Source organism: Culex pipiens, chromosome 2, assembly GCF_016801865.2.
Source record: "Culex pipiens pallens isolate TS chromosome 2, TS_CPP_V2, whole genome shotgun sequence".
Lineage (NCBI taxonomy): Eukaryota > Metazoa > Arthropoda > Insecta > Diptera > Culicidae > Culex > Culex pipiens.
This window is the reverse complement of record NC_068938.1, coordinates 8897025-8923862: the sequence shown is the minus strand read 5'-3', so window position 1 is coordinate 8923862 and position 26838 is coordinate 8897025. Positions and strand designations below refer to the sequence as shown.

At 38.8% G+C, this 26838-nt stretch overlaps 1 protein-coding gene across 1 annotated transcript; it reads left to right on the top strand.

Moving 5' to 3' along the window:
• The first annotated feature begins 23848 nt into the window (after positions 1–23848).
• On the top strand, positions 23849–26186 carry LOC120412696 (uncharacterized). The gene has a single exon (XM_039573273.2). The coding sequence runs from the start codon at positions 24319–24321 to the stop codon at positions 25600–25602; it is 1284 nt and encodes a 427-aa protein (XP_039429207.1). The 5' UTR covers positions 23849–24318; the 3' UTR covers positions 25603–26186.
• Positions 26187–26838: the final 652 nt, after the last annotated feature.

The following is a 26838-nucleotide window of genomic DNA, read 5'->3' as shown; positions in this document are numbered from 1 at the left end:
AGTTCCAGACATGCGACCAACAGTCGTGGCTGCTCTCGAATTAATTCGGCATAATGATGATGATTGTGATTATGATTCGAGCGATGATCACATGTGGTGGGAATCGGGCAAATTTTTTGATAACCATTTTCGGCGAAATTTTGGGGTGATCGTCGTCGGCGGGAGCCACCATGCGATGTCGATTTCTACCTTTTGACTCTTGGTTGATGTTGAGTAAATTCTTGGGAAATGGCCTTCGCGATGATGTTTTGGGCTGAATGGCACCGTTGTCAATAATGATCCGCTTTGAAGAATCGAACAACTTTTCTTTTTAGAAGAGTAACATGAAAGCTGAATTTATTAGATTTATGATGAATTATAGAAAATATATGATTATAACTGGTGTTGTATTTTTAAACTTACGTTTAGGTTAACTTTATTTCAAACAGAAATTTCTTTGACATCAGTTGCTCACGATTTATAAATTTTAAATCTAGACCCTCTTTCAAAACAAATTTCCAAATAAGGCATACAATCGTCTGGTCCATTTCCACTACAATCTGCGACGAAAAAAATCATGAAACATTGTCTACCAAAATCCTCCAAGAACCGTTATCCGTCGCCATAAAGTTTCCTAATCAATTCATACAAAAGTCAACAACAAAAAAAACCTGCATCAATCCTTCCACATGGTCCAACGTGCTTTTCGAAACCGAACATTTCGATGCTTGTGTGCTCTCTTATACTAACTGACATTTTGGTAGTTACGAGAAAATTGACTTTTTAACTTTGAATTACAGTTTTTGGGAAATTATTTGACAAACAATTGTCCTAATAATTTTAAAGTATGCTCCTGACATAACTTAAAGACATGGTAAAATATGAAAACTTTTGAAAAGCAAAAAAAAAAATTGGCAGAGAAATTACGAAAAAAAATCATGCTTGCAATTAGCACAAGTGTGTCTTGAACAGTGATTTGTATGAGTTAGCACAAACGTGCACAGGGCAAATTTTGCAGTTGAGCTAAAATGCTTCTTCGATGGCAGAGTCGTGTATACTTCCAACGTGGCACTTGGTACAAAAGTGCGCAGAGTCATTTTATTGTTAAAATAGTAGTTATTGCTTGTTTCAATGATTTTTGCGTAGTAACTTTGAATTGTTGCTAGTTAAGGAAGATTTTTCTCAACAAAACTTTTTTAATAGACTTGTTTATCATTAAATTTACTGTGAAAATTGCAGTTTTTGAGAGCAACTACCGTTAAAACATGAATTTTATAAAGAAAAACTTAGTGAAGTGTGAGGATTCATAATTATAAGTATGATAATCCATGAAATAGCTTCAATAAGACCAACTATGACGAAAACCGAATAGTTCTACGCTTACAAACAGAAGAAAATGATTTTGTAAAAACTTTGAGCTAGTTTATTTTATTTCCCTCATGTCATACGACCTTTTTAGAAATGCAAGATATCCATGACACAAACCATAGAACTGTTATGGTAGATTGCAGTTAGAACAAGTGTGTCTCTTGCAATGAATTCTTAGTTTGTATCGAATAGAACAAAAGTGCTCCAAAAAAATCAATACTTAGTCTTTGAACATGGACGACCCCTACAGTTGTGCTAAGCGTGCACAACTACGTGAATGATGTAGTTACGTGTTTTTTTTTGGTTTGGACGACCCCTGCAGTTGTGCTAAATTTGCACAACTTCTTAAAGGGTGTTTGAGTTGGATATTTGGGTTAGGTTAAGTGTGCAATTGGTTAGTGGATGTTGTTGTTACGTAGATTTTGAATTGGACGACCCCTGCAATTGTGCTAAGTGTGCACAACAAGAGTTCCCTAATGTACCGGTTAGGCGAGGTTCACCTATTGGTTCGGCTTAAACCTCCCTTTGTGGTCCAATCGTGATTCAGTGAACCATTAACCATTCGTTACACCGTGACATTCATTACACCGTGACATTCGTTACACCGTAACATTCGTTACACCGTAACATTCATTACACCGTAACATTCATTACACCGTGACATTCGTTACACCGTAACATTCGTTACACCGTAACATTCGTTACACCGTAACATTCGTTACACCGTGACATTCGTTAAACCGCAACATACGTTACACCGCAACATACGTTACACCGCAACATACGTTACACCGCAACATTCGTTACACCGCAACATTCGTTACACCGTAACATTCGTTACACCGTAACATTCGTTACACCATAACATTTGTTACACCGTAACATTCGTTACACCGTAGCATTCGTTACCCCGTAACATTCATTACACCGTAACATTCATTACACCGTGACATTCGTTACACCGTAACATTCGTTACACCGTAACATTCGTTACACCGTGACATTCGTTAAACCGCAACATACGTTACCCCGCAACATACGTTACACCGCAACATACGTTACACCGCAACATACGTTACACCGCAACATACGTTACACCGCAACATTCGTTACACCATAACATTTGTTACACCGTAACATTCGTTACACCGTAGCATTCGTTACCCCGTAACATTCGTTACACCGTAGTATGATTACACCGCATCATTCGTTACATCGTAACATTCGTTACGCCGTAACATTCGTTACACCGTAGTATGATTACACCGCATCATTCGTTACATCGTAGTATGATTACACCGCATCATTTATTACACTGTAGAATGATTACACCGCATCATTCGTTACACCGTAACATTCGTTACACCGTAACATTCATTACACCGTGACATTCGTTACACCGTAACATTCGTTACACCGTGACATTCGTTAAACCGCAACATACGTTACACCGCAACATACGTTACACCGCAACATTCGTTACACCGCAACATTCGTTACACCGTAACATTCATTACACCGTAACATTCGTTACACCGTAACATTCGTTACACCGTAACATTCGTTACACCGTAACATTCGTTACACCATAACATTCGTTACACCGTGACATTCGTTACACCGTAACATTCATTACACCGTAACATTCATTACACCGTGACATTCGTTACACCGTAACATTCATTACACCGTAACATTCATTACACCGTGACATTCGTTACACCGTAACATTCGTTACACCGTGACATTCGTTACACCGCAACATTCGTTACACCGCAACATTCGTTACACCGCAACATTCGTTACACCGCAACATTCGTTACACCGTAACATTCGTTACACCGTAACATTCGTTACACCGTAACATTCGTTACACCGTAACATTCGTTACACCGTAACATTCGTTACACCGTAACATTCGTTACACCGTAACATTCGTTACACCATAACATTCGTTACACCATAACATTCGTTACACCGCATCATTCGTTACACCGCATCATTCGTTACACCGTAACATTCGTTACACCGTAGTATGATTACATCGTAACATTCGTTACACCGTAACATTCGTTACACCGTAGTATGATTAAACCGCATCATTCGTTACATCGTAACATTCGTTACACCGTAGTATGATTACACCACATCATTCCTTACACCGTTACATTCGTTACACCGTAACATTTGTTACACCGTAACATTTGTTACACAGTAACATTCGTTACACCGTAACATTCGTTACACCGCAGTATGGTTACACCGTAGTATGGTTACACCGTAAAATTGTTATACCGCAACATTCGTTGCATCGTATTATTCTTTACATCGTGACATACGTTACACCGTAATACACCGCAATTAAAACATTTTTTAAGTCTTTGTGCACACTTAGCACAACTGCAGGGGTCGTCCAATAAAAAAAAACATAACAACATCATCCATTCACCAATAACACACTTAGCCTAACTCAAATATCCAATTCAAAACCCCTCAAGTAGTTATGCACACTTAGCACAACTGCAGGGGTCGTCCATTAAAAAAACTACGTAACAATAACATCTACTAATTAATCTCACACTTAGCCTAACCCAAAAATCCAATATAATACATTTTTAAGTCGTTGTGCACACTTAGAACAACTGCAGGGGTCGTCCAATCCAAAAACTACGTAACAATTACATCCACCTACCAATGTCACATTTAGCTTAACTTAGGGGTCATCCAATTAAAAAAAAACTCTGCCACTAAATAATTATTTGACACACTTCTTCTAACTTACAACTTCTTCACGTATCCAAATGTGCACACTTGTGCTGATTGCCTTCCAAAAAAGTGCTCCATAATATTGCTCAAACTAGTAAGGACACCTGGCAATTTACCATAATATTATAGTGTAATCGTATTTTTATGGATTTGCGTGTTTTCAAAAGGACAAGCCATGATGAAAAATAAGAGAGCACATCCATGATGCGTTCGAAAATGTCAGTTAGTACAAATGGTTGCAGGGCGATATCTCCGCGTAGGAAACGAATTTTTCAGATCTCTTAGAAGCGTTTTGTAGGGAATTTAATTAGCTTAAAGATGGCATCATTAACTCATTTTGGCCCAAAAGTCAGTTAGTACATCAGAGCACAGAGGCATCGATTTCCTGTGATTCACCATTCACTCTCTTTTGAAGCGAGTCGTACGAAATTTCATTGACCATGTTCGACTTGGCTGCCGTTGCATCTGCTGCTGCTGCTTCTGAAAAATCAAAAAGGTGGACAGGAACCGAAACAGCAGCAGCAGCATCATCTTCGCTAGTGATTTATTCAATTGAATAATATATTTTCGATATTCTTCGTCCGTCCGGCCGTCCCTCTTCGACTTTCGATATATTTATGTTCAATTCGTTGGGATCTCCTTAAAATATGGACACAATCGGCGGCGGCCCACTTGTCCTGCTGGACTGGTCGAGGAAGGCTCCTCAGAACAGGCCTGCAGCTTCCTTTTGAGCTCTTTTTCTCTGGAAAAATGCCTTTTTTCCCCGGAATATAGTTTTTGTACAACTAAGTATAAAGCTAAAAAGGTACTGAATCCACCCATTTACCCCATTGCAAATTAAGATCTTTAGACTTCTGTGGTGTTAGAATTGTTTTAATTGTGTTTTTTTTCGATGTATAAAATAAATAAAAATATAGAAATTTAAAATACATGCTAAAGTTTCATCATAAGCATGAAATAGTAGTTTATGCAACAAGTTGCAAAAATCTAATCTAATCTAATCGAACACAAGCGCAGCCAGTCCGAAGAAAGCATCCGGGAAGAACTTATGGTTAGATTACGCCTCAAGTTCCTTCTTGTCATTATTAATAATTGCAGTACTTTCGAGAACCCCCGAAGTGTATTACACTCATTAAAGCGGCCCGGCCTACTGCGTTGCATTAACCGCATGAGACAGATTCTATGAACGGATCCCACATTCCATAGAACAATCAGGGGAAGAAGAAGAAGCCGGGGACATACCGTACCAACCGGTTCGAGTTATTTATAGATTATAATGGTGTGTGGTGTGTAGGGGAATCGTTGGGGAAGGGATTGTTATATTATATAGTAAATGACCTTGTGACATTCATTCATCACTACGGATTAATTCACTTAAGGCATGTCAACCCCCTCGGTGGTCAAATGGCTAGAGCATCTGACTACCAATCCAAAGGTGTGAGTTCGAATCCCACCTGATTCCGTTCGTTTTTTGTTCATATTCAAAGTTCAATTATAGTCGAAAAATTTCAAGGAAACCGGTCGGGAATCGAACCCTGAACCTTCCGCTTATGAGGCGGGAGCCGGAGCCATTAAGCCGCGGCCCGGTCCTTATACAACAAGTTGCAAAAAGAGGATTTTTTCAGCACGAGTCGTACATCTATCCAACGAGGTTCACCGAGTTGGATAAATACGAAGAGTGCTGAAAAAATCAAGTTTTGCAACGAGTTCCATACAACATTTTTTGCAATTCCAAAAAACACACATTGAGTGAAATTTTATGTCAAATTTTCATGTTTTTTGTCAATAAATATAATAAATCGTTTAAATAAAAAAATGTTGAAAAGTTTTACTTTTTGAAACTAGTGCTGAAAAGTAGAACTTTTCAGCATTTATTTTGAAAAGTGTTGCTATTCGATTCTGTTATTTTTGGTACAGAAAAGTAGGCTATTTCGTCGATCAAGAATGACAGGAAAAGTAAGTAGTTTCACGACGGAATTGCAAAAAAAGTGCATATTCTACACCAATCCAGTTGTTACGCAATGACATGGTTTTACAATATCTAAATATTATCAACACATTTTTCTTTTCTAGAAAAAATATAGAAAACTGTGTATCAATTTTCCATTTTTTTTAAATGTGCCCAACCATGATAAATTTATATAAGGCCGTTGCAAATATTTTTAAAAGTTTAGGTTTTTTTTTAGGTTTTTTCTTCAGGTAAAAAATTAAAGCTTTTTCAACAATTTGCAGAAAGAAGATTTTGTCGGCACGAGTCGTACATTTACGACAATAAATACTAAGAGCACAATTCCGAAAAATATAATTTGAATGAAATTTTAAGACAAATTTCCATGTGATTAGTCAATTCACCGTTCAAATTAAAACAATATTAAAAAGTATTACTTTCCGATAAAAGTACTAAAAAGTTCAAAGGAGAATGGGCAAATTTGTCGAAAGATCTCGCCTAGACATGAAAAAAAGTCTTCTGGACCCCAGGGATCCCCCAGGGATCAAAAGTTACAAACTGGAAACCCCAGGGATCAAAAGTTACAAACTGTTGAAGTTTGAGCATTTTGGATAAAAATGTACAAAAAATCGTTTTTTTTGCTATTTCTTAAATCATTTATAAAATCTTTGTTTTATTACGGATTTCGATTTTCTTGACTTCATTCGACGCGTATCAACAAAAACTATGAGTTCTGATATATCTTAGCATGATTGAAACATGACTTCTCTTGTTTCTATCCGTTTGAACCGTTTGTGCAAGAGGCATACCATAGAAACAAGTCGAAACTTCAGGATTTTGGAACCACACTGCTTCAGTGAGTATGGAAGGCTACAGTGCAATGTTGTAACAACTTATTGGGATGTTCTGAGTCACCGAGAACTCCCTGGAGTTAAGACCGGTGAGTCTACCTCAGTAACAAGCAAGGGGTCGGCGGTTTTTGACCACGGATAACACCCGCTTAGCCTTAGTGAGTATGGTAGAATATCTATCTAATGTGAATGAAGTCAAGATGATCGAAATCCATAATAAAATAGAGATTTTATGAATGATTTTAGAAAAAGCAAAAAAAAAAAAAACGATTTTTTGTACGTTTTTAACCAAAATGCTCAAACTTCAACAGCTTGTAACTTTTGAACCCCGGGGTTTAGAGAGTTAGTTGGTTCAGAAAACTTTTTTTCATGTCTCGGCGAGATCTTTCAAAAAAAGTTTGTCCCTTTTGCGTACACGCCTGGGCCAAATTTGTCCATTCTCCTTTTTAGCACCCAGTTTAGGTAACCTTTCAAACCTTGCGTTGAAAATTTTAAATTTTAAATCCTTTTTTTTTGTGGAGAAAAGTAGGCCTGTTAGTCGTTCAAGAGTGTCTGTAATGTAAATTGTTGAAAGAATGATAGGACGACTTTTGATATGAAATTGATCTTGATTTATTGTTTGACTAATTGTTTTTTTTTTAATTTGGGACCATAAAAATAATTATAAAAAACCCTCGCTCAGGTGTATAGTTGAAAAATAATATTAAATATATTGTAAAATTTAAAAATTATGTCTTTAAGTATGAAGTACTTAGCGTTGATAGACAAAAAATGATTAATGATTTGTAACAAATGATGTTCAAACATAAAATGTGTTTTTGATGTTGTTTAAATAAAAATAAAAAATGATCCTCGAAATAATTTCTGTAAAGCAACAATTAAGTGTTTTAAACATCATTGCAATTACCATTCAGATTGATACTTACGAAATATTTTCAATTTACAAAAACACAGAGAAGCTGTCTCATGCTTTTAATTTTGGATCTTTTCCTTGAGTGGTTCCAGCTACCGTGCGTTTTTTTCTTCCAGTTTCACGATTTCCCATAGTAGAACGAGGACGCGGGGAGGATGCTCCGAAATTGAACTTTTTAATTTTCCATCCGTCTGGTCCAGATCCGGCCCCGAAAATGCATTTTCGTTACTGAATGAATAAGATAAATCACACACGTTGCAAAGCGGTTTTTTCTCAGTTGCTGCAAACCATCTTCCAAGTCATCCAGCCTCTTTGGGAAGTGATTGGAAATCTACGTTTTTGGCGAATGACGAATCGATTCCGATCACGAGTGGCTTCCCGTGGCCAAAACCGGGAGCACAAGTCGTCGCTGTCGTCATTTTACACATTTGGACAATTTCACTCTGGAATTTGGCGAAACACGACCTGCGATTTTTCAACCTTTAGCGCGCGGTCCAAATTAAGTGTCGTCAGGACTGTTTGGGTGTGACATTTCACAGTTTTTCGAGAGTGGGGACCTCGATGCCTCGTGTTTTAATTGACTTCTGTTCAGAAGTTTGAACTTTCGCAGTTGGGCGGCTTACAATCAGCTCCCGTGTGAGTGTGTGATTATGTGGGATTTGGATTATGTTGCTTGAGTTTTTTTTTCGTCTTACTGTTTTTCAATTCTTGTGGGTAAAACAAACAACAAAAACACGATCAGGTTCTCTTTCTGGGAGCCACATGCAAATTTTTCACCTTCGATTGAACAAGACCTCGAGACCAGGGAGATCTTAATTTAGGACGGTGATTTGCATTTGCCCTCAAGGGTCTTCGAGCGGCATTGGAACACCGGACACAGGGTCTGCAACATTGTACTCGACGCCAGGTACATGGACATGATTTATGATTTTTTTTAAAGACGGAGCAATACGTCGACGATTTTGGCTCATTTTTCAATTTTATAATTATTATGTTATCAGAATTTGAGTGCAGAAATATTTTATGTTTGTTGTTTCTAAAGCAAAATTACCCAAAACTTTTTTTTTTGAACTGCTTCCAAACGAAATTCAACCTTCCAATCAGTACAGATTGATCACAACCCGACACTCATCCCATCTATTTCTGTTCTCCGAAACTGCCCAGCGACGCTCCAAACGCTCGCAAACGGTCCAATAAAAATGCTTATAAAATGCCTTCCACTCATCAGGAAATTCCATTCTAGCACCACCTCCAACAAACTCCAACTGCCCAAGCCAATATCGATTTGGAAATGGTCCTATCACTTGGAGCCGATCTTCTCGGGGGCATTTTCGAGAGTTGCTGCCATATAGTCAACTCATCCCACAGCCCAACCGTCCAATCGACGGCTTTTTATTGATTTTTTATGATGAATTTATTTGAAATTTAAATCAAATTCAGAGGAAGCCTCCCTCCGCATCAGAATCGAATCAAATCAATTTAACGATGCATGTTTTGACTTCTAGCTAGGAGTAGTTTTCTTCCAGCATTTGAAGACTTTCAGTTCGGTGTAAATCTTGTTAGCTGAACCAAAGTGGTTGTGGCCCCCCCCTGCCGATTGGTCAATATCGGCTGCTGCTTCTTCAGATTTGTCGTAAAAATCGTCAAACTACACGACTGGAGACGTCGCTTTTGATGACAGTTAATGAATAATAATAACACCCAGTGGACTGGGTATCGACGAAATTGGTCGTTTTTGGAGGTTTTGATGGCATTCGAGGCACCAACGGCGGTAATGTTCCGTGCGACGACGGGGATCCAGACTCAGTAGCTGGTGGAGATTGGGAGCTTAAAGATATGGAATGGATTTCGGAGGGTGCTTAAAATAGGTTTGATGACGCTTTGAAGTGGCTTTATTGGTTCTTGTTAAAATAATATTAAAAATTAATAACAATTAAGATAACGAGAAGGGGTGTTATCGGTTCCGAGGAAATCTTGGACATTTGAAAACGGTGGCTAATGTTTGGGGGTTTAAGGGAAATTTATGTGACTAGATTAGGCTACTATCCGGACATCTGACTGAGTTGAACTAGGCATGAAATTTGAAATGTGGTGATGACATCTAAATGTGGTCTAATGGTTCGCGAGAATTGACTGATGAGCTGTGGGACTGATTATGTTTCGAATTTGACTAAAGAGAAATGTGTTGTGGCAGCTTTAAAGACTACACTAGAATTTCAAAGACCTCAGTGATTATAGGTAATTTCTAGATAGCATTTTGAACTTATTCATGACCAATTTTAAAATATTTATTTAAGTTAGCTGTTAGCTGCCTGGAACTACTCATATTCTGGCGCCAGTTAAAAACAATTCTCCTGCCAGCTTCCCTTTTTACTACAACCCTCTAGACTTCTCCGTTTCCAGCACATGCAAGCGCCAGTGTCAATGTTGTTTCGATGATTGATCGTGATTCTTCCTGGCGCGGGATTGAACTGAAATTTCGTGACTTCCAGTCCTTCACTGCAAAACCTGCCGCCGCTGCTGCTCCTTCGACGACACTTGAAATGTTAATCCATCACCCTTGGCTGGCCGTGGCTAGTTGATCTTGTAGGCTTCTCTCCTTTGATATTTTGCTTGTTTTTTTTCGGGCTTCCAGCCAGAAGTCGCGACATCGTCGATCGTCTCCGATCGTCGTCTTACTTAAGCGCGCTGCGACTTCCGATCGCCGCCGTTAACGATCTCTTCTCTGCTGCTCTTTTCTTCGATGAATGGCTGAAAGAACAATGAATGGGAATGGGAAGCATAGATCGCAAATCACCAACCTGAGCCCTGAAACCTCCAACAAGATCTTGACTGACATTTCCCTTTCGACGTTGAAAGTCGGTGGCAGGCTGGCCGAGGAAAACGACAAGAATTTGTCTCATTAGGGGAAGATCCGTCCATCCGACGACGACGACGACGGTTCGATTCTGACGACTTCGGGGGATCCAATTTATTTATTTAAAGAATAAATTCCGTCCGCAGGCTCCACTGGCTGAGGTGACTACTCGGGCTCAGCAAGTATGGTGTACCGGTTGGAGTCAGCTGCTGGTGGCGTCCCATGTATGTGGATCCACGGTGTGGTGCAGTTTTTTGCTAATATCTATATTAAGGGTAGCCACGGAAGGAAGCTGGCTCGGGCAGGTCTAACCATGTCCCTTGTGGAGAGAATGAATAAAAATTATAAAAATTATAAACATAAAAAAATACTCACGTTCGTAAAATTTTCAAAAAAATTGCAATCCTCAAAATCAAATCAATTGATTTATGAATAAAATTTAAACAAGAACTCGAGTTATTTGGTATGGCCAAACTATGTAAAAATCGATTTAATTGAATAAATAAAAAAATGTCTTATTCAATCAAACAACAATAAATTAAAATTTCAATTATTTAGGCTCAAAAGTTTTGATGACTTCTTTAAGTTGTACTGAACTGCAGCTTTCGCAATTCTTTATTGCTTAACAGAATGTCAGTAAATCAGTCAAATGAAAAAAGGTGTAAAATATACTTAACTAAATTGTGCATTTTAAATTTACTGTCTTAAGGCTTGTACCATAACTCGGGGCCACATCGATAGCCGTGATGATATTGATAGGTTCAGGATTTTTTGCAAAGAGTACGAGTCAAATTCAAAAGGACCATTCTGAGCTGTTCAAAGTGCTAAACGTACCTCAAGAAGTAGTTTTCAACAAGTTTTGAATAGTTCTGAAGGTTAGTTATTTCTATCGTTATCGTCGTGATGCCGTGATTCAAATTTTCTAAATTTGAAATATGGGGATCATACGAAACGAAATTTTTCGTGCATTTTCACTGTTTTAGAGTTTTTTTTTGTTATTGGTATAATAATTTCGAAAAATACCGTCATTTTTCAAATAATATTTTTTTTTAATTTTTGTTAAGGGTTTCACTTGATTTAAAAAAATTAAATGCATTTAAACTATACCGTTTTTTTTTGAAAATACTTAAATTTTAATAATTTTCAATATGGGTATCGCACGATTTGAAAATTTGCATGCATTCTCAATGTTTTAGAACATTTTGGAAGAAATTGTTTGATACCCATATTGGAAAAAAAAATTGCATGAAAATTTTAGTATTTCATTCAACAAACTCTAAAATGGTGAAAATGCATGCCACTGTGTTTGATACCCATGTTGAAAATTATTAAAATTTGAGTATTTTTAAAAATACGGTGTTTTGTGAAAATTTTGGCATTTCTTTCAAAAACTGTAAAAAAGTGGAAATGTTTTCTTTAATACGCTTCGCTTGTTAATCATATTGTAAAGTATGAAAATTTTGAGTATTTAGACAAAATACAGTATCTTGTGAAAATTTTAGTATTTCATCCAAAATACTCTGAAACTGTAAAAATGCATGCGAAATTTCGAATCGTTTTATAGCCACATTGAAAATTCTGAAAATTTGAGTACAGTCCAAACAGTCGATTTTCCGAAGCCTCGATTATCTGAAGTTTATCAGAAGGTTTGTATGGGACTTTGGATAATCGAATCATGAACAAAACAATTTTTTTCTCGTATTTTTTATTTTCTTACTTTTTACATCAGATTCGAGTTCTGCGATCCCATTTTAGTCTAATTTGAATTGTTGTTCGTATATTTAAAAATGCATATTTCGAAATTTCATCACCACCATTTTGGACGCCATCTTGGATTTAAAAATTCAAAATCAGTTTAGAGTAGTTGAAGAGTCATACTTAAGCTCAGTAATAAAAAAAAGATAGCGAAAAAAAAATTTTTTTTTGTGATTCGATTATCCGACGTGAAATTTTGCCAAGGCCTTCGGATAACCGAGTCTGGACTGTATTTTCAAAAAATACGGTATTTTGTGGAAATTTCATATTTCTTTCAAAAAATCTCGAATATAGTGGAAATGCATACTTAATTACGCTTTGTTTGATACTTATATTGAAAAATATGGATATTCTGAGTATTTTTGAATGATACAACATTTTGCGAAAATTTCATTCAAAATATTCTTAAACAGTATCAATGCAATGAAAATTTTGGAATCGTTTTATACCCATTAAAAATTCTGAAATTGTGCTTGTATTTTTAAAAATACGGCATTTAGTGAAAATTTGAGTACTGTCAACAGGGGTGAATCAGGACTACAGTTTGAATAGGGACAGCATGATTTATAGCAGTCAAAAGCTTCAAATTTGGAAATGGATGTACACATTTTGTTGCTCTTGATTTGGTCTTTAAGAAACCACTCAAAAATATTCAAATATTAGGCTGCAACATTGAGAAAACAAGTGTCCCAATTCACCCCAGATGCGATGTTTTACAAAAAAAAAACTGTTTTCTAAGTGTAAAAAGCATACAAAATTTCGCTTCGTTTGCTACCCATGTTGCAAATTATGGAATTCATAGTATTTTCTAAAAAATAAGGAATTTTGTAAAAATTTTAGTCTTTTACTTAAAAACATAAAAAATTTAAGGGTTGGGCCCGAAATATCAGGGGGAAATTTTTTTTTAAACTAAAAATTTTGAATGAAAATTGAAGTGCAATCAGCTTAAATCAATTTAAAATTCATTCTTCCGCGTTCATAATCATTTTTAAGCATGTTTTCGTTAATTTAAAAATCTTCAGATTTTTTGAAAATTTTTGTTGTACAGAAATGGAAATAGTTTTTTTTTTCCTTAAAATTTATATTTTCGGCAAATCTTCCTTTTTTGTAAATTAATGATTGCAAAACAATTTAACTAGTGATAAACGCATTTTTAATACTTTTTTTTTCATTCATACACGGATAGAAATTCTGTAAGCAAATCCGGTAACTCTGCGTTATTGAAAACGAAATTATTGAATTTTTTTCAAAATCATCAACATTTTTCTTGATTTCACTTTTTGCAATCGATAACATTAATGTTCAAAATCATTTTTTTTTACAATTTTGGACACATTTCCATATTGTCAAATTTAAAAATACAGTGTTACCGAATTTGCTTACAGGATATATATCCGTGTATGTTAAAAACATAACATTTCAATTTTTATCTCCCTAACCCTAGCCAAAGGTGAGGGATAAAAACCTTGAAAAATATTTGAATAAGCCTGATTAAAAAAATAACAGGATTCGATTTTCGAACGAAAAAGAAAGTCTTATGGAGGATAAATCGCAACAAATATTTTTAATTCGTTTAAAAATTCAATTACTTCCAATTCCTCGGGATCATCTCAAACCACCAACGGAAGCCAGTCGTACCATAGACAATCAGAAGCAAACTGTGGGAATCCACCTTTCCACCAGCAAACAACAACAAACAAGAGGGTGGGGAAGGAGAGGAGCATCCAACCAGACACAACCAGAGAAAGAACATTGCGAGGATATAATCTTAATCACTTAATTTTGTTAATCCACCATCCTGGCTGACTGTGTACGTGTGTGCATACATTTCCCAGGAGTTTTATTGACGGCCAATTCCTCTCGCTCTCTCACTGCGATACTCGAATGGCGTCGCCGCGGTGATTTCTTTGCAAGCGGTTCGTCGCTTCTTTTGCCACGGAAAGCATTCAAGTCAGAAGCTAGCCCAGCCAACGAGCGCGTACCGTACCAAAACATTATTTATGTTTTATGTAGATCAAGTTTACGTACACGGAAAGGTCCGAGGGATGTTGGTAACATTTTTTTTCTCTTCTTTTTTTCAAACTTAAGTTATCAGACAAAATCCCTGCCCCCAGAAACCCCCTAATCCACCCCCCGAGGAAGAGGCGAATGCACAACATTTCATGTTTCGACAGTCTTACACAACACGCTGAGCGGCGCTATCAAAGACGTGATTCGAACTCTCTCTCTCTCTCTCTCTCGCGGTTGAGGAATCTTCCTTGGGAGGATATTCCATAAAGGCACCATCATCGCCGGTTGAACCCCTCTGGAAAACGTTAGGTGTAAAAAGTATCGCTGGGGTTCGTCGTTTCATTTCTCGTTTTTTTCTTTCGGAACGAGCCAGACGATTGCAGAAGCACCAGATTTGCATATTAAAAACAATTAAGACTTAATGCATTTTAAATCACCGCACTTGTACTATGTAAATAAGGCTGCAGGCGAACGATTGTGAGGGATGTGGAGAAACGGTGGCTTCGACGGCTTTGGATGCTGTTGGATGGACCGTGCTGGAGTTGGAGAAAGAAGAGCGATGGTATGAGAAAATGATTTTCGATGCTGGTTTGTTTCAATCATCGATTGGTAGGGGTTTTCCTGTGTTGGCAGGAGTTGGTGTTTATATTTTGCACGCGGATAACTGTTAATTGAGAAATCAACTGAGCAATTTCAACGGGGTTTTCAAATATTAATATAACTAACTTTGAATGACAAATTATTTAGGAAAAAATCAAATCAATTTTGTTATTGAAAACAATCTGAAATAAAATCACTTACAAAAGGCTTGAAAATTAAGTTATAAAAGTCTAAAAGCTAGTATTTCCAAGATATTTCAAGTTTTGTTAGAAAAAAATATTATAATGTTTTTAAACTGTTTTGTTATATAAAATAGCAGACCGATTTGAAAAATGGTCCCTTACACAAGGCTAAAAAATTTAATAAAAATTTTGCGAAGAAGTTATACCAAAAAAAGGAAATTTCAAAATTTTAGTAAACTTTTTACTTTTGAAAAGTTTTACAAATAAATAATTTACCTGTTTTCATAGTATAAACAAATTAATTTTTTTCAAATATTTTTATTGAAAGGATCAGAAAATTTCATTAAAGTTTTAAACATAAAAAAATTAATCAATAGTATCCGAGATATCGTCAGTTGAATGCAAAAGGCTAATTCAGCGACACTTAGAAAAATAATTTCTATCGATTCGAATTATTTGTGACGCTGTTTCTCAAAAACTAACTCCAAAGTTTCAGCGAAAAAATTTAAAAAAAAATTGCTAACTTTTCATACAGATTTTTTAAGGGATGCTTTCTTTAAAAAATTATTTTTAAATTTTAAAATATAAGTAGCTTCAATATGAAAACCGAACGTTTTATCAAAATATATTGAATACTTTTCGATTAAAAATTCGAATTTGATATTTTGACAAAAAGTAAAAAAAAATCGGATTTTTTTCCATGCTCCTATCTTATCATAACCTTCAACTTTGTCGAAGATACCAAATTGATCATAAAATGCCTTCTCTAGAAACATTTTTTTTAACATTTACATACCGAGCAATTCCAGCTCAAATCAGAATTTTTTCTGGTACTTTTGTACCCGACACTATCCGATTTCAATGAAACTTTGTAGACATGTTATCCTAGGCCTATATAAGTCATTTTTGTGTTTATGGAGCCAATAGTACTCGAGAATAACATTTAAAGGGCGTAAGGTTTTTAAGTATTTTAGTATTTTGCAATTTAAAAATTACTGTATCTCGAAGCCGTTGCATCGTATCAAAAAGTGGTCAAAGACAAACTTGTAGGAAATTGGACGGGCTTTCTGATAAAAATACACTGAAACAAAAATACACGACACTTTGATGTCATTTTTCAATTTTTAAGTTTAAAAGTTAAATTTGAAGGTGATGTGACGATTTTTTTTCGCTCAACATTTTTGAGGAAATACCCTAATATGTTACCAAAAGACTGACGAAAAATGCAGGATGGTATGTCTCTCCTAAAAAAATACAAAAATCATTTACTAAAACTGTTTTTTTGAAAAGTGGTCTAAACGTCAACATTTTTAAAAACAGGTAGTGGGAATCGATTCCCCAGATAATTTTACATAAAAGTCTCCATATTGACCATTGTCCTATGTCCAATCCTTGGGAAAATACAGCGGTTTAAAAAATAAAAATGCTGAAAAAACGGGATTTTTTGTGGTTTTTGGCATTTTATATATGACAGACTTGGTTTTTTAGTCTCGTAAATATTTTTACCGCAAAGCTCGTCCAATTTCCCATAAGTTTGCCTTTGACAGCTTTTTGATTTATATCGTTTTTATATTTACGTAATCAAATTTACTATCCTGGTTTCTACCACACTGAAAAAATATTCTATTTTCAGTTATAAGCAATGTAATTAAGCTTATATCTGTAAGCCCTTACATCCAATTGAAATGCTGTCAAAGGCAAACTTATGGGAAATTGGACGAGCTTTCCGTTAAAAATATTTACGAGACTGAAAACCCAAGTCTGTCATATAGAAATTGTCAAAAACCACTTTTTATTTTTAAAACCGCTGTATCTTCCCAAGGATTGGACATAGGACAATGGTCAATACGGAGACTTTTATGTAAAATTGTCTGGAGAATCGATTCCCACTACCGGTTTTTATTAATTTTGACGTTTAGACCACTTTTCAAAAAAACATTTTTGGTAAATGATTTTTTTATTTTTTTAGGAGAGACATACCATCCTGCATTTTTCGTCAGTCTTTTAGTAACATTTAAGGCTATTTCCTCAAAAATTTTGAACGAAAAAAAATCGTGACATCACCTTCAAATTTAAGTTTTAGACTTAGAAATCAAAAAATCTCATAGATGTGGCGTGTATTTTTGTTTCAGTGTATTTTTATCAGAAAGCCCGTCCAATTTCCTACAAGTTTGTCTTTGACCACTTTTTGATACGACGCAACGGCTTCGAGATACAGTAATTTTTAAATTACAGGATACAAAAATATTTAAATACCTGACGCCCTTCCCAAATGTTATTCTCGAGTACTATTTGCTCCATATGCACAAAAATGGCTTATATAGGCCTAGGATAAGATGTCCACAAAGTTTCATTGAAATCGGAGAGGGTCGGGTACAAAAGTATCAGAAAAATTCCTGATTTGAGCTGGAATTGCTCTACCAAAAAATGTATGGAGACTTTAATTGAAAAAAAAAACAATGATGCAATATTTCTTCTTTTGACATAGGGATTCATAGACAAAGTTTCATCCAAACCAAAAAATAAAAATATAAAAGTCTACTACTCTACTCATAAGAGTTTTTTTTAATGGATCACCGGCATTGAAGCATTTTTGTCTACTTAGTCATTTCCACAACTTGAAACAAAAATTGCTTAAAAAACTTGAGATATTTACAGAACGCAATTGTTTTAGATTTAAATAGTTAATAGAGTGAAATTATCTTCCGCTAAAAGATTAAAAATTGATAAAATATTCCTGACGCAAAAACGTATATCATTGAGTTTATGGGAATAATTTTCTGAATGGTTTTGAAGATAGTTCAATTTCAGCCTTTCTTAATAACTCAATTGTGAACAATACCCGTTTCTAATCACCCCCGTACTCAAACATAATACTCGAATGACCAACTCCTCAAGTGCAATTACCACCTGGAGCCTCCTAATGATCCAATTTCTTCAAACGATGTTTTCAACTGCGGCAATAAAACCGGCCACGGATTTCATTAGAGACGGTTTATTGTAATTGCGCCACTTATGGTGATTCCATCCTGACATTCCATGATCCTCTCAATTCCACTCCGAGCGCGGTCAGAAACTAGAATATTAATGAAGGTCATAACAATAATTTAATGGAGCACCCAACACAACCCCGAGGCTGGAAGGAGCAATCTAGGGAGAAATGTCTCAATTCTACTTAGATGCTTTCGTTTGATCTAACCGTTGTTGTTTAGAGGTCGTGCGCCCAGGTCTAGAGATCTCCGAGATGATCGTCATTACTCATTCCGATGAGCGCGCGCGCGGCTTTCTTTCTCCCCCTCAGAAGACCACATCAGAGACAAATGGATTGAGCATCACTTTGTGCGGCGGCGGCGGCGGCTTTCGGAAGGTGTTGTTGTTATTACAAGTTTTGAATGGTTCCTGGGAGGGATGCTTACCGGGGCGAGAGTCGCCATAAACCGTGATCTGGCGTGGCGCATATCTCGTGGCTCGTTCGAAAAGGGGTAGAATTAAGAAATAAATCATTCGGGTAAATAATCGCCTATTTAGTGGGGCAGGGAGGAAAAGGGGGTGGTAATTGAGTACCCTGGCAATGGTTTTGTGGTTCAACTGGGAATAGAGTCATTCGAGCCGCATGTCCCCGAAGGGCACCACAATTCGAGGTCGACCTCCAAGTACGAATTGGCAATTTTGAAATCTAACGGTTTTTTCTTTTTTCGGATCGCTCAAAAGAGGTCTAACGTTTGCGACCACGAAACGGACATCCAAAAAAACAGGTGATGCGACTGTTGGAAATAACGTTGGAAGGAATTTAAGGTGTTTTTAAAAAGCAGCATATAAGGTAAGGAACCAGTATGAGGAAGGATGCACCTGTCGTGTGTGTGCGAGTCTGATGTGGCCATTGGTGGTGGCCCTTTTCAGGGCCGTATCTAAGGGGGGTGTTATGGGTGTTCAACACCCCCCATGGAAAAAATGGCTTACGCCCCTAACGCCTTGACAAAGACACGGCCCGAAGGGCCGCCATTTTTTATGAATATCAAAATTTGACACCCAGAGAAAAACTTCACTCTCACTAGATACGTCATCAAGTGAAAACTGAACTCTCAGTAAATAGCCCTCATAAAAACATCTGACGCTAAGAAAAAACTCCACTTTCACAAAACACGCCCTTCTAAAAATATTTAAAATAACTATGTTCGTTGACGCCAAGAGAAAAACTAAACTCTTACTCAATACGCCCTCATGAAAATATTTGCAAAAAAAAATTAATCGTTGACGCCTTGAAAACCCCCAACTTTCATTAAATACGCCCTCAAGAAAATTAAAAAAAGCTTTGATCGTTGACGCCTTGAGAAAAACTCTACTTGCACTAAATACGCTCTCAAGAAAATATTTAAAAAAAAACTTTGATTGTTGACGTCTTGAGAAAAACTAAAGTCTCGCTTAATACGCCTTCATAAAAATAATTAAAAAAAAAACTTTGATCGCTGACGCCTTGAAAAAAACTCAACTTTGACTAAATACGCCCTCAATAAAGTATTTAAAAAAAATCTTTTATCATTGACGCCTTGAAAACATACTCAACTTGCACTAAATACGCCCTCAAGAATATATTTGGAAAAAAAACTTGTATTGTTGATGCCTTGAAACAAAACTATACTCTTATTTTTTTCATAAAGGCGTATTTACCTTCATAAAATAATTGAAAAAAAACTTTGATTGTTGACGCCTTGCAAAAAAAAACTTTCACAAAATACGCCCTCAAGAAAATATTTAAAAAAAACTTTGACGGTTTGAACGTTGACGGCTTGAGAAAGATTCAACTATCACGAAATACACCCTCAAGAAAATATAAAAAAAGCTTTGATCGTTGACGCCTTGAAAAAAACTAAACTATGGCTTAATACGCCTTCATTAAAATAATTTAAAAAAAAACTTTGATCGTTGACGCCTTGCAAAAAAAAACTTTCACCAAATACGCCAACAAGAAAATATAAAAAAAAGCTTTGATCGCTCATGCCTTGAAAAAAATCAACTGTCACTAAATACGCCCTCAAGAAAATATATAAAAAAAGCTTTGATCGCTGACGCCTTGAAAAAAACTAAACTCTCGCTTAAAACGCCTTCATAAAAATAATTAAAAAAAACTTTGATCGTTGACGCCTTAAAAAAAAAAACTTTCACTAAATACGCCTCCTTACTTATTTCGTTAGACTTCAAATGCTTAAAAACGCGATTTCTGATAGATTTCAATGACTGTAAATTTATATATTTGAATTTTAGACAAATGCACAGACATACACAGACTTTTTTACAGACATTTTAAAAAACCAAGTGGCATCCCTGCTCTGGAGGATTTAGTGTCCATCAGACTTTCATCAAAGACGGACCTTACGTTGGGAATTTTATTGCTTACACACACACGCACACGTTGAAAGAAACAGGTGGTGCACGAACTTGAGAGGAGGTCCAAGAAGTTATTGACGGTTGCCAGAACGGTCACCGGAATACCGAAGTGATTGGGAACAATTTGGTAGGATATCGGCCACACCCGGAGTGGCCAGTGCCCTGGGAAAGGTTCTCCAGGGAGGACATTTATGGAACCATACAAATTGGGGCAATATGGGTATCAAAATTCATGGTTTTTGGTACTGGTAATGAAAATGGCCATTTTGACAGGATTGGCAGAATTGGCCACATCCGGAGTGGCCAATGCCCTGAGGGAAGGTTCTACCGGGAGGACATTTACGGAACCATACAAATTGGGGCAATATGGGTATCAAAATTCATGGTTTTTGATACTGGTAATGAAAATGGCCATTTTGGCAGGATTGGCCACCTTTGGAGTGGCCAGTGCCCTGAGGGAAGGTTCTTCCGGGAGGACATTTATGGAACCATACAAATTGGGGCAATATGAGTATCAACATTCTTGGTTTTTGATACTGGTAATCAAAATGGCCATTTTGACAGGATTGGCCACACCCGGAGTGGCCATTGCCCTGAGGGAAGGTTCTTCCGGGAGGACATTTATGGAACCATACAAATTGGGGCATTATGGGTATCAAAATTCATGGTTTTTGATACTGGTAATGAAAATGGCCATTTTGACAGGATTGGCCACACTCGGAGTTTTCCGAACCATACTTGATTTGGCAATATTTTCGTTTTTTGGCAAATTATTTCCACAGAGGTGCCAATTATTGAAAACATTAAATTAGAATTAATTATTCATGATTAAATAAATTGGCAAAGAATTAAAAAATATAAATAAAAATGGATTTACTTTTTAGAGTTTTGTACAAAGTTCTTTGTCATATTGGTCATGTAGAACATAACCACCTGCACTTTTTATTATAAAGCCTTTGACTAACTGGATAGGCTCTCCTGGATTTTGTTAGTAAAATACTTAGATCGTTATCGGCCATATCCAAATCCAACTTTGACTATGTACGCCAAAGTGTTTTTTTTTATATAGGGTCATTTCTCCCCAACTGGAAACAAAAAAGTACAAATTCGAAATCTACTTTTTCTGATCCTGCTGAAATTTGGCGAAACTGTTTATCAATCTTCTATTTTTTGGCACTGCCTCAAAGTTTTGCGATAGCCAGTTAAAAAAAAACATTGTCAAATATTTTGGAAAAAAGTGATAGAGCAATATTCAACTGCAATTTTTAAAAGAAACTTGACGCTGATTCAATTCAGCGTCATCATTTTGATTAAAATCAAACATGGCAGCATTTTGAGCAATTGGAATAAATGATGCAGGGATGGATGTAGGTAAATTCTGCTACTTTAAGCTTATAAATTATATATAAAATATAAATATAAATATAATATTATAAAATTCTCAAGAGATATCAACTTGCCCTAACAAGTGAAGTTTTAATCGAATAAAAAAATTGATGACGCCATATAATTCAGCGTTTCTTAAAAAAAAGCAGTCGATTTTTGCTTTTTTGTATCCAAGACTTGGCCATTTGAAAACTAATTTAAAAAAAATTATGAAGATCGTAAAACTTTGAGGCGGTGCCAAAATGAAGGGATGATTCGATAGGATAAACAGCTCCGCTATATTTAAGCATAGATTATTAATTACCTAGATGTCTCACTTCGGGATTTTTCCATACATTCAGTTGGCGACACCCCTTTAGCGCTCCGAGCGCCACCACAGTCAAGTTACAGGTACTAAAATGTTTGGAAAAATCTAAGCAACCTCTGCAAGTGCCCATTGCAAACTTTGTTTGTTTTTGACAAAATGACATCCATCATGGTTCAACGCGTGTTTTTCGGTCGTAATTTGCTCGGATTTTTCCCAAATCAAATGAGTGGAGCGCGGCCTCCGTCGCCAGGCCAGGCCAGGCCAGCAGCAGTGACGATTCCGAACAGCAATCCAAACCTAAGGATCCAACCAGAGCAGGAGGTGACCCACATCAAGCCGATCGTGGACAATGGCGAAAGCGCAGCAAAATTGTGCCTCTTCTAATGTGGTTCCGGTGAGTAAATTTAACAACAATCCGCGCTAAGAGGAAATGTTTGCTTATGCAAGGTGGTTTAAAAAAAAACTGCATCAGGAAGCTCATCGTTTTAGAAGCTCAATTTTACTTTCTTCCAGGTGAGAAGAGGCCATTAAAAATATTGGTCAAAAAGCTGGGCTGATTCAATAATAAAGCACTGATCCCGCTGGCTGACCATCCAACCCCAGAAGTGACTTGGAGCCGCGTGAACAGCCTTGGTCCTCGGATGGAGTGCAGGGCACTAGATTTTTAAATCCAATAGTTTATTATCAACTGATTACATAGAAAATGATGCAATAAAAACATTTAATTTTATTTTATTTCACGACGTGTGTTCGGCCCAAACCGAAATGTTGCCCCAAAGTTGTGCAACTTTGCCCAGTGTGTGCCACCCCACCCCTGCAGCGTTGACAGAAACGGTGCTGCCAACTTTGACAGCCGAAAACAACGGCGCGACGACGAGTTCGCGCGCAAACGACCGAACGTGCGAGAAGAAGACAGCAGCGAAACGGCATGCAAAGGCAAGTCGCAAGGAAGATCGCGAAGAGTAAACACGTTATCTTGTAAATAGAATCAGAAATTAGAGAAAGTTTAGTTGTTTACGGAAGTGTTGCGTGTTTATTTTCAACCAGATTCGTAGGCCAGAAAAGGCTTGGGTTTTACAGTCCGCTCAAGTCGAAGGAAAGTCCACCTCGCCCAGAAACCGTTGCCAGGAGCCGCAACATTTGGTCCATTCGAACCGGACAGCAAACAGTGGCCTACGGATCGGCCAGTTCGCGAGTGCAAGTGAAGAGTGGCGACGGACCAACCGGATGGTCGCCATCTTGTGAAAAACATTCCGCAGCTACCCGTGTCCCCGTTTCCAACAAACCGCGACCGTGTCGAGCGCTCCGGTAATAAGAAGAAAACCGCGAGCAGTGCCCAAGAACCGAAGAGTTTGCGCTTGGTGAGGAAGCGGCACGCGCCGGCTTCTTGCCGCAGAAGAACAGTGCGAAACGGTTGTGACGGTTCGAGAGCTTTTCGGAAGGCGACTCCGTGGCCTAGAAACGGCGGAAACAGTGGCGGCAAAAGACCGTAAAAGAAAATGTTTGCGTAAAAACCTGTGCGGGTGAGTGAGTGCGGTGAGTGAGTGCGGTGAGCGTAGCGACGCCATTTTATGTGTTCCCAAGCGTGGAAAATTCCAATTCGCAGTGCCGCTGCGGATTTGGCGGTCGCTCCAGCTGCACACGGGAGAAGAAGAAAAGGTGGAACGTGGCCTGCTGCAAGCGTCAGCGGGACGGTTCCAGAATCCAGCTGCGTCGAGGCCACAGCGCTGACGGAAAGGGCCTGCTGCAAGCGCCAGTAGGAAGGTTCCGGAAGGTGTGGCTGCGACGAGGCATCCCGAGAAGAAGATTGTTGCGCTTAAGCAAGTGCGACAACCCGATCAGAAGTGTTTGATTGCAAGAGCAGAAGAACCCGACCAGTGATTCTCGCTGCACGAGCAGAAGAGACCCAGAAAAAATTTGTGCCAGGAAGCTGCAGCTGTCGTGTCGCCACGATCGCGACCACGGTGGAGCAACTTAATCCCGTGAGTACTAGAACCACCTAACCAAGAAGATGAACCCAACCGGACAACCGAGGTCCGCAAAGCGCTTAGCCAACAAGCGACGCCAGGTCAAGGGTAAGATCCTGCTACTCCAAAGCAGACTTACCGAACTGGAGGAAGATCACCAACTGCCATCCATGCCGGAATTCCGGGTGTTCGCGAGGAACATCGAGCGATACTACGGTGAGTTGGATCAAGTGCTGCAAGATGTGAAGGAGAGTGACCTTTTCGCTGACGAACGAGACGCCCATGACTTGGAGTGCGCAGAAATTGAGGGGTTACTCCAAGGAGCTAACCAGCGGATCGTAGCCCTCAGTCGCGCACTGCTGTCCCTTCCAGTCCAAGCCACTGAACAGCAGCAAGCTCAGCCATTAGCAGTCTCGCAGCAGGTTGCCATCCCAACTCCGCTTTTCACGAGAGAGGCTCGTGGTGAAGGCGAGTGTACCGGTGACGGCGATGTTCCGGAGATAACCGACCCAGCTGCAGCTGATGCTAAGGTATGTGCCCCAATCCAAAGCCTCTCGAGACCATCCAATGCAACCACAGAGCGTGGCGACCCGTTGTGCACGCGGTTCAAAGGTTGCCACTTGTGTACCGACTGCTTTGCACCCAGTGAAGTACCGCTCGGTCAGAGTCACGAGACGAACTCCAACCTGAAAGCCTTCCAAAGCATGCCAGACAGATTCCTCCAACCGGAGACACCCTCTCAAATGCATTACGAGATGCAACGTCCCGCCGAACCTGAAGTGGTTCAACACGAAGCCTCGACAAGAGTTCGAGGTGACGTCGACAAGTCCGGCGATTCGGGCGTACCTCCTACGCTGCGGTCAGAAGAGCGGATACGCGGTGACCTCGACGTTGGCTGGTGTCAGCCAGTGGAACTTGGTTCACTGCTACCAGCCGACGCAGAACGAGAAGACGCCGAATCCGATGACCCAAGGCAGGGGACAGCTGGACTGGTCGACGAAGTTCGCGATATCGCCACAAACCAGGCAGTGAAGGACGAGGAAGCTCGGTCATTGCAGCCAGCCGAAGCCAACGACGTGAACGTCGAGGAACGACCGCTTCCAAGCAGTGCACAGCCAATTTGCACTGTACCAGCCGTCCAAGAGAACGCAGCGAAGAAGCCAAGCCACGAGAGAGAGACGTACAGCTGCCAGCTGTTCAACGCCAACGTCGCACGATCAACCGACCGTGATCGTGCAGCCAGAAAGCTCACAGAGCAGAAGCTGCAACCCGCGAACAACACCAGCAACGAGAAGCAGTTACGCCTGGTTTGGGACCCTGGTGTGTAGCCGAGCTCTGCATCCCGCTCCACCAATCAACCGATTCAAGAACATCACCAGAGGGCAGCTAGTAGCAGACGAACTTGCTCATCTGAGCGAATCCAAGTACCTGATCCAACCGAACTCCAGCGAGACGAGAAGTGTAAGAACCGATTCACTTCCGGTGCGATTGACTTAGAAGTCACGGGACTTCAACCCGGGGGGAGAATGTTCGGCCCAAACCGAAATGTTGCCCCAAAGTTGTGCAACTTTGCCCAGTGTGTGCCACCCCACCCCTGCAGCGTTGACAGAAACGGTGCTGCCAACTTTGACAGCCGAAAACAACGGCGCGACGACGAGTTCGCGCGCAAACGACCGAACGTGCGAGAAGAAGACAGCAGCGAAACGGCATGCAAAGGCAAGTCGCAAGGAAGATCGCGAAGAGTAAACACGTTATCTTGTAAATAGAATCAGAAATTAGAGAAAGTTTAGTTGTTTACGGAAGTGTTGCGTGTTTATTTTCAACCGGATTCGTAGGCCAGAAAAGGCTTGGGTTTTACAGTCCGCTCAAGTCGAAGGAAAGTCCACCTCGCCCAGAAACCGTTGCCAGGAGCCGCAACAACGTGGTTCTTGAGGAAATGCGCTCGCGCGCCACCGGAGGCGTGACGTAGACGAAAGAATCGCTGGAAAAGGCTGCAGGTGAATGTTTACGATGTTTGAAGGCGGTCCAAGCTGGAGGACAGGTTGTGCAGGTTCCATCGCCGACTTGTTCCGCAGAGCTACCCAAATAGTCAAAATTCTTTGTTGTTGGCCCAGCGATTTGGGCTGTTTGGAATCCGTGCTGTTCGTGTTTTGTCGGGAAGCTTAGATATGCCTTTTGATTTAGAAAGCAACCCGTGAGGCTGTAAAATAAAACTTTTTCATATGCCATTTTTTTGTAGAATTAAATTCTACTAACCTAACATTGTCCTAACTAACCTGCTGACATGCCGAGCTCCTGTGGTCTATTGGTTACAGGTTTCGTTTGATAAACGGAAGGTCGTGGTTTGAAACCCACATGGCTTGGCACCACCTTTCCTCGTACTTTTCACATGTTTCGAGGACCGGCTGTGCTCTGTATATTTGCATCTGCGGAGTGCGCTGGGCCCAACCGCAAAATGTGCTTGGAGGGACAAAAAAAACTGCTTAGCAAGAGTCCCGGGCTTTTGGGATTTCACTGGGAACACATCCTAAGTAGCGTAATAAAAAAGTGCACTTCAGTTCTAG